Source organism: Chinchilla lanigera, unplaced genomic scaffold, assembly GCF_000276665.1.
Source record: "Chinchilla lanigera isolate Chin_1 unplaced genomic scaffold, ChiLan1.0 scaffold00052, whole genome shotgun sequence".
NCBI lineage: Eukaryota > Metazoa > Chordata > Mammalia > Rodentia > Chinchillidae > Chinchilla > Chinchilla lanigera.
In genome coordinates, this window is record NW_004955453.1 from 14,473,494 (window position 1) to 14,481,808 (window position 8,315).

The window sequence follows — 8,315 nt, forward strand, 5'->3', positions numbered from 1 at the left end:
AGGTGGCCGCGGCCGCGGGCACAGTGGGCACCGGCACCGCCAGGGGCTTGGCCGCACCGCCGCCGTCGGGGGCGTCTCGGCCCTTGCGGAGAAGGTTCTCGCGGTTGCGCTGCTGGACCAGAGGGTCGGGGCCGGTGGACGCCGGCTTGGGCGTCACCTTCTTGCTGCCTTTTTTCTTCTTGGCGGACGCCGCCACTAGGCGCTTCCAGGTGAGCGCCGAGATGAGCACGGACGGCCGCTTGAGCCGGCTCTCGCCTTTGCCGCTCTTGCCTGCTGACGGGGCCCCGTAGCCCCCCAGCGCCTCGTCCCCCGCGGGCGGCGCCTTCTTCTTCTCCTCCGGCAGCCCGCCGGGCCTCCGGCCCTTGGCCGAGGAGGCAGGGGACAGCGACAGCACCGTGCCCATCCTGCAGAGCGGGGCCTGCGCCCGGGCTCCGGCGGGAGCCCTGGGCGGCGCCGCTGCTGCTGCAGCCCCGGGGGACCCGGCGTGGGGGGCCTAGCCCCGGCCCGGGCGCGCGTGCGGGCAGGGGAAGGAGCTGCTGGCGGCTCTGAGTCTGAGCTGCGCCAGCTGCAGCGTCAGCCCCACCCCTTGGGCCCCTTCTTTCGCCGCGCCGCGCCCCGCCTCGTACAGCCAATCCTCGCCAGAGCTGCTCTCCTGATCGGCAGCTCCTCTGACCAATAGAATCTCTCATGCCAACCCCAAGTCCCGCCTTACAACCCACCCTCTGTCCTAGGTCCTTTCCCTTCACCCGAAGGGGAAAATGGGAAAGGGGGAGGAGGTGGCTGTCGTGAGAGGGTCTCCCAGGGTCAGAACTGAGGAGGTGAGGAAGAAGGCTTCTCCCACCTCCTCCAGGTCCTAGGGCCGTGGGTCAGCTTGCTTTGATGCACCGAGTCGCCCTAGCAGAGAAGCCAGAGGAACAGACTTCCTTTCCGCTGCCCCATCTTTGGGTGCGTGTATAGGGGGTGCCTCCTGGCAGCGAGTGCCCTCATCCCGACGCCCGCGTTCCAGCTGGGTCGCGCTGCACTGGCTCCTCCAATCTGACCTCACGATGGATTTCCTCGTTGCCCACCCACCCACACCCCTAGGACCCTAGGGAAGGGGCAGCAGGCACATTCTTGCTCTTCTTCTTGGCAGAGGGAGGTGGCAGCAAAGACCTCCTGCAGGTCAGAACCTGCTTCCTTGGGGGTCTTTGCGTAGCGAAGAGGGGCAGAAGGAGGAGCAAAACCTTCAGGATTTGTCCCCAGTGCCTGTTTGCCAGCATGATTCTCTGCAGTTGAGCTGTGGCTCTGACCTCTGGGAAGCTTTGGTTTGTTATCCTCCACCAACACACTGACACCAACACTCAGGTGAGTGGTAGACTAGGTTCTTGGAAAAACACTGGAAACTGGATCAGTTGGTACTCCCAGACTTGGACAGTGGTTGGGGTCTTCTGTGTGGAAAAAGGCCCACGAAGTTGACCCAACCTCTAGCCCAGTCCTTGGTCCAGGTTGAGGTGAGTTTTATTATGAAATGCTTCCTGCTGCTCAGGTCCTACTGTCCCTAGCCCCAGCAGTGACCTTTTAGTCTGCATCCTACCTATGTCTCTCTGGGTCTGTCTGTTCTCTTCTCAGTGCCCCTAGGGCCTTTGTCTGGCTTTTGGACTCTAGTTCTGGGCCTGTTCTGTATGCCTTGTAAACAGTGTCCTTTCCTGCTCTCTGTGGCTCCCCATCACAGGAGTCTTCATTTCTTACACAGACTTTGGACAGGCATATGGATTTAACAGGGAGAGCAGGCTCTGCCTATGAATTCAGTAAAATCCTTAGAACTATCTCTGGGGTTGCTGCCCTGCTCCTCATAGCCCCAACACAAGTCCAAGGATCTACCAATCCTGTCAGGGCCGGTGTGTGCCCACATTGCAGAGTCCCCTCCGCCTGCAGCTCTAGCCACCAGAGGCGCCAGCTTTTCTCAGCAGCCTCACAACCCTGGCTCACTCATACCTTCCCGAAGGCCTGCAGCCTGGTTGTCTTGACTCCCTGCACCTTTACCGAGGCCAGGGTCACACACAGACTTGTACCTTTTCCCTGGGAGGTCTTAATAGGGTCTCTCCGGCTTCCTTGCATCTGATCTTCACTCTTGCAGCTCAAGCTGACCTGCTGAACCTCTTATCCCCCACCTCCCACAGTTGCAGGAAAGTGTTCCTTCTTCTTAGCTCCTGTAATTGGCCCCACTTCCTCCTCCAAGGCCTTCTGAGTCAGCTTTTATTTGACACCCAAGGAACAGTTGGTGCCACCTGTAGCTAAGGACAGGCCCCGCAGAGACTGAGTTGCTGGCGAAAACCCTGGGTACGTGGCTCTGAACGGCACCTGGATCATCCCAGCTCTGCTCTCAGGAGTCCCTTGCTGACGTAAGGCCTAGTGCTGGTGTCGTTCAGCACAAGATTGCACAGATATCACCGCTGTGCTACCCCTACCCTAGGCCCAGCTGTGACTTCCTGTTGTCCTCTTGGTCAGAATCAAGAATTTCTTCCTCTGCTTCAGGGTCCCAATATCAGGTGTCTCATCAGAGGGTCTCATTCGTCCCTCTTTGCTCTTCACCTTCCCCCATCTCAGACCCTCTCTCTGGCTCATTTGCACCCCTTGCTCCTGTTCTGATTATCACTCCTAAATCTCTGTGCCAGAACAGGCCAGAACTCTCTCTTCCCAGATCACCTGTCTAATTCTATGGAGCTCTTGAAATCCCACTTCCTCCAGGAGGCCTTTCTGGACTGCCTAACAACTTAGTTAAGGGGTAGGTAGGCCCCTTAGTTAAGGGGTAGCCCAAGATGTACAAGATAAATATGGATAGAGTTTTATTTATTTATTTATTTAGGTGGTACTGAGGATTGAACTCAGAGCCTTGTGCATGCTAGGCAAGCGCTCTACCACTGAGCCACATCCCCAGCCCTGGATAGAATTTTAAAGGACAAACAGAGAAACTAATTAAAACAGATCCATAAAGAGTGTCAGCATTGCTGTTATATATAAGCTGGAGACACTAAGGGATGAAAAGGGGTTATGTGTCTACAAGATGAAAGCTGAGAGGAATAAAAGTAGTAAAACCAGGAAGACCCCATGGGGCAGGTGGGCTTTACCAAGCAGCAATGCCTTTGCTGCCACATCTGCAACTGTGCTTTTCTGGTTGGGTTAATTTAGTGTCTCTACTCTGTGCTTCACTTAGCTATATTCAAATATGGACAGTGCTTCTCTTCTGGCCATTTCCAATATGCTCCTTTGCACAGTGCTGGCTATTTCAGACTTCCCTAGATAGGAAACCCTCTGAGGCTAGGCTGCCCGTCCTTAACTACCATCACTCTACAGTTTACATAGAACAGCACTCTGTCCAAATAACATGTCCTTGCCAGGTATGGTGGTGCACACTTGTAGCCCCAGCATTTGAGAGGCAGAGGCAGGAGGCTTGTAGGGAGTTTGAGGCCAGCCTGGCCTACAGAGTGAGTTTAAGACCAGCCTGAACTACATAGTGAGATCCTGTCTCAAAAAAAAAAAAGAAAAAAAAGTAATGTGTTTTTCCCAAAGGCTCTTCAAGGCAAAACTGCAGGCCCAGGCCAAGAGCTGCAGGGCCCAGAGGTTTTAGCCCACACAGGACTGTGGCCTTAATAATGAGGATCAACACCCATTTCCCCTGGGAAGGGCCCTCACCCACCTACCTGGATAGGTAAGTCCCATCTTCAAGAGAATTCTCCTGGCAATGCAGTTTGGACTTTTCCTCCCTTTGGCAGTTCCTATTACCACTCTGAGGGGTAATAGTCTAGGAGGCAGGAATCGGAAGTTCTAGTCCATGGCCAGGTAGTTGTACGACCTTGGAAAAGTCATTTCAGCTTTCCGAGTCTCTGTTTCTCCATATATGAAAGTGCAGAGATTCTGCATGGTTTACTTTTATTATCAGATCAAAGTGAAAATCAAAAGAATAAAATAATGTTTTAGAAACTGTACTGAAAGAGTATTTCTAAAATCTTTTCCAATTCTGTTTTGATTTTAAATCAAATCTGGCCTACAAATCTGTTATACTCTCTAGCTCTAGCACTGTCTGGTTCTCCTTAATCTGTTTCTGTCTGACGGGCTCAGTCTTTGTGTGCACAGCATCCGAGCGAAGCCTGCAATTCTGCAGTTCAGCCTGGGAGACAAAAGAGAGGGGAGCTTGGGCTCTCAGAATGTAAATCTCCCTAGGTCCTTCCAAGCTTTAGAGGGCCTCCCCCAAAGCGGGAGAGGTGGAGAAGAGGCCAAGAAGACCGAGGTGCAGGGTCTTCCCAGTAAGTACGAAGGCCGGAGATCCCAGACCCTAAGGTCACTGCTCCCCCATGTCTACAAGGGGCTCTTATGAAGAGGATAATGGCGACACAGGTTCTTAAACAGCCAGAAGGAGACCCAGCTTGTGCATCTGGATGTCTGGATCCTGCCCACCTCCTGAAACAACCTTCATGGATTTCACACCTCTATCCTAGGCTCTCAGTTCCAGAGGTGTGCGAAGGGGGAGGGTATGCACCAGCCCCCCATCCCTCTCTTTTACTCAGGAAGTTGGGTGGGGATGTAGTGGAGGGGAGCAGAAACCCTCCCCAGGTAACAGAGGAGAGTAGGGGGAGAGGAGATGAGCAAAGAGAAGAGATGAAACGGACAAAGGAGGTGCCAGGAACTGCAGGAAGGAGACACCTCCATTCTAGCCTCTTGGCCAATGACCACAGGCTCCTTGCTAGAAGGATTTAATTAAGGAGCCCAAATACAAGTTTTTTAGGGTTGAGAATAGGGTTGGGAGCACAGAGGAGGAATGTGATACCCTGGGGTGGAGAGAAGGAACTGATTCTGAATTTTGGAGGGCCCAAGATGGAGGGAGAGAAAGGATAGAGGTAAGCTGGGGGCTCCTTTTCCCTGGTTTGAGCACTGCTTCCTTCCTTGGTGTCAGCCCTCTCCCACTCTCAGCTCTGAGCTTCCTCCCTAGCTGCCTGGCTCCCGCTTTCACCCTGATTTGCTGCCCCCTGAGAGCAGCCCTCCCTGGCCAACCCTCCCAGCCCTCCCGGCACTGCTTCTCAGTTTACCTTCTCCTGCATCCACCAGGTCCCTTTCTGGCCTCCTCCCCTTCACCCCACACCCCAAGCATCACCCCCACCTGTCTCCTCATTGGTGCCCAGGATAGCACTACAGATGTAGGAGCAGATCTAGAAGGGCGGGGGTGGTGGCTGTTGCTTGGCTGAGATATTCTTAGCCTGTCTGGGGGCTGGAGCTGGAATCAGCGTTTCCATCTCAACCAGGCAGGTGGCTGCTCGAAGCTGCTACTGTGTCTGGGTCTTCATCTAGTGCTACATCCCTTACCCCGTCCTGATTTCACAATGGTACAGACTTTGAGAAGCCTGCCTTCTCACACCTGTGCCTGGGCGTAAAGGTTCCCTCTGCACCTGGCCTATCCTGGCAGGGTCAGAAACTCAGCTCTAGGAGGCTCTTGGGGAAAGAGGAGGGCCTTTGAGGACTCCTCTTAGATGTGGCCCAGAGCTGCACACAACCTTCTTCTCTCTGCTCCAAGGCCCACTTTCATCTGCCCTCAACAACCCCTGCAGGGTACTTGGTCTCTAGCCAGGAACCATGAGAGCCTTTCTTATCTTGATTTACAGGAGTCACTCCTGAGAGGGGCTGCTCCCTCCAGGCCAGTGTTCCTTTGGAACTGAACGAGAGGCTCACTGGCTCAGATTCCTTTATGAGCAGAGGAAGGAGCCAGGAAAAAACCTGACTCCCTCATATGTAGCACAGAAAATGATTACCACCTATACAGAGACCTACAGTGTGAGGGCTCCTATATGGGTCCTGGAGCTGCTCAAGTCTGAGCTTCAATCAAGTTCCTCCACTTAGGAATTTCTTAATTCCTCTGAGGTCTATAAGAATGGCCCATCCTCGTATGGTTATTGTAAAATTTTACTGAATCTTAGAGTGCTCAGCAAAGCTTGCACATGCTGATGGATTGCTGTTAAAAAATGTTAGTTATAGCATTAAAGCATAGTATTACTTTTACAAGGCAGGAAAAGTTTGCTTGACCTACACAAACAGTATGCTTTTGTTTTTCTTTTTGCATCTCATTGGAACATTCTTCACTACAGAGCCTGGGTGAGACTCTCATTTCTTTTTGTTTGGTTTCTGAGACCCAAATGTATAGCTGTTTTTCTTCTCAGCCGCTGTGTTGGCAGTCACTGAGAAGTCAGATGGTTCCTGGAGGGTTGTTTGATTTCATTCCTGAGGTCATGAAGCCCTCACAGTGTATCAGCACTCACACCCTTCTCTGGTCCCACTTCGGGGCTCATTAATCCTGTGACTGTGTTGTGGGCTGGCCCCATGTTCTGACTGTTCTTTTCAGGAGCCATTCTCTGACTATTCATTCCACACACTATGTATCCCTGAAGCCCCACAGATTCCGTGTATAGTCAATTCTGCTTTTCTAGGGTTCGAAGGAAAGTATTGTGCATAATTCTAAAATTCATGTGAACAAATACTTTTGACAAACTGTAGTTTATAGGGTCTGGGCTAGGTGGTGGGAACACAAGAGTATGAGATAGGGCTCCAGCCCCTGAAGAACATACAACATAGGCAACAGAGATGAAAACCTGATAATAAATAGTAGCAAAATGATCAGCGCCTTAGGATCAGTTACAGGGGATGGGATTTGCTGGCTCTGATAATCCTGCCCAACCCCCTCCAACTTCCATCAGTGCAGCTAATCCATCTCCAGCTTGTCCTAAATTCTCATGAGCAGGGAGTCAAAATCAACTTTTAACAGATTCACTTTGTACTAGGTCCTCTCCAGTCCATAGCCTCCCTTGTCCAACCTCAAGCAGTTATGATAAACACTTTTCCCAAGGTAGAGCCAGACCCCAGCAACTGCCTGTGCGCAGTGACAAAATTCTACCCCCAAACATGATAGGGGTTGATGGGTAACTCTTGTGAAGGGCCCTGGTGGGACTGCTTACTGTGCCAAAATCTTTATGAGATAGGAGCTATTTCTGTTTATCTCTTCGTTGTCCAGGAATAGGGTCAGGTGGGAGAGGGGCATTGAAACACATTCATTAATTTACACTTGGCTCTTCCTGGCTCCAAAATATATAGGCAACTCTTTATATTGATCTCCTTCAAGTAAAAGGCTTTCCTATTTTTATGAGTTAGAGACCCACATAGCCTTGTTTTTGATTTTGAGTATGGAACAGAGACAAGTAATATTGCCCACTAAATTAGTGGTTTCTAAACTAGCACGTAGAGGATATTTTGTGTGTGTGTGTGATGGTGGTGGTGGTGGTTGTACTGGGGATTGAACCCAGGGCCTTCACACTGGGCTATATCCCATATACATAAAATCTTGAGATAAGTTCTCACTAAGCTGCTGAGTTGCCCAGTCTGGGCTCATGCTTGCAGTCCTCCTGTCTCAGTCTCCCAGAGTGCTCAGATTACATGAATGTGCCACCATACTTGGCCTATGGGAATTTTGCAAACATATAATTTCTGGGCCACATCTCATATCCACAGAATCATAATATCATCGGTAAGCTCAACATGCAATCTGTGTAAGAAAACATTAAGAAGGAGATAGCTGAATCCCATCTGTCTTTCCAAAGAGCACCACTGTATTTGCTGGTCAATAGCCAGCCCCGTACTTTTTGGAAAGAATATCTTAATTCGCCTTTAGGAAATGACCTCTCCTACAATTTCAATCTATGTGGCTTACATGGTGTTAACCCCTTCCTGAACCCCAAAGGTAGATGCAAAATATGGAGCTGACAAACTTCCATCCTGGTCTCAGTGGTTCAGGGATAGGCTGGTGACCCAAACCAGTTCAGTGAGACTGAATTCTTGGGGTTTTGCTAGGACTGCTGAAAGAGAGAAGCTCTCTTTCCTCTGAGTTTGCTGCACTGATGGGATGAAAGACTTGGGCTTCTAGTGACTCTCTTGCCCTCACATGAAGAGAGATTACCTGAAGTAATGCATAGGAAAAGTAGAGTCAACAGATAGAGGGACAGATTCCCAATGCAACTTTATCCTGCTGTAGCTTGACCTGATGTAGTTGCATGAGCCAGTACAAAACCCCCCACAGATCTTTTTCTAATCATAAGATAACTGAAGCTGCAAACCTAATACGTGTGAAGAAAAATATCCTGATACAGATTTCTGTCTGGGAACTTTCCTCAGGCAATCTTTCCTTAACTTCAGAGAAGTATCTGTTTGGTTTTAATGCCTGAGCTGTATGGTCCCTTACATCTGACTGTCAGTGAATGACTGAATCTGGATAAGGCACTGTTGACCTTGATTTAGATTCT

At 50.8% G+C, this 8,315-nt stretch overlaps 1 protein-coding gene across 1 annotated transcript in view; it reads right to left on the minus strand.

Moving 5' to 3' along the window:
- Cdk5r2 (cyclin-dependent kinase 5, regulatory subunit 2 (p39)) overlaps positions 1-589 on the minus strand; it is a 2,458-nt gene extending 1,869 nt beyond the window's left edge. Inside the window, exon 1 of the mRNA XM_013519766.1 lies at positions 8-589. Coding sequence (XP_013375220.1) covers positions 8-403 — 396 coding nt within the window. The 5' untranslated portion in view covers positions 404-589. The remainder of the gene's footprint in view (positions 1-7) is intronic.
- Between the last annotated feature and the right edge of the window lie 7,726 nt (positions 590-8,315).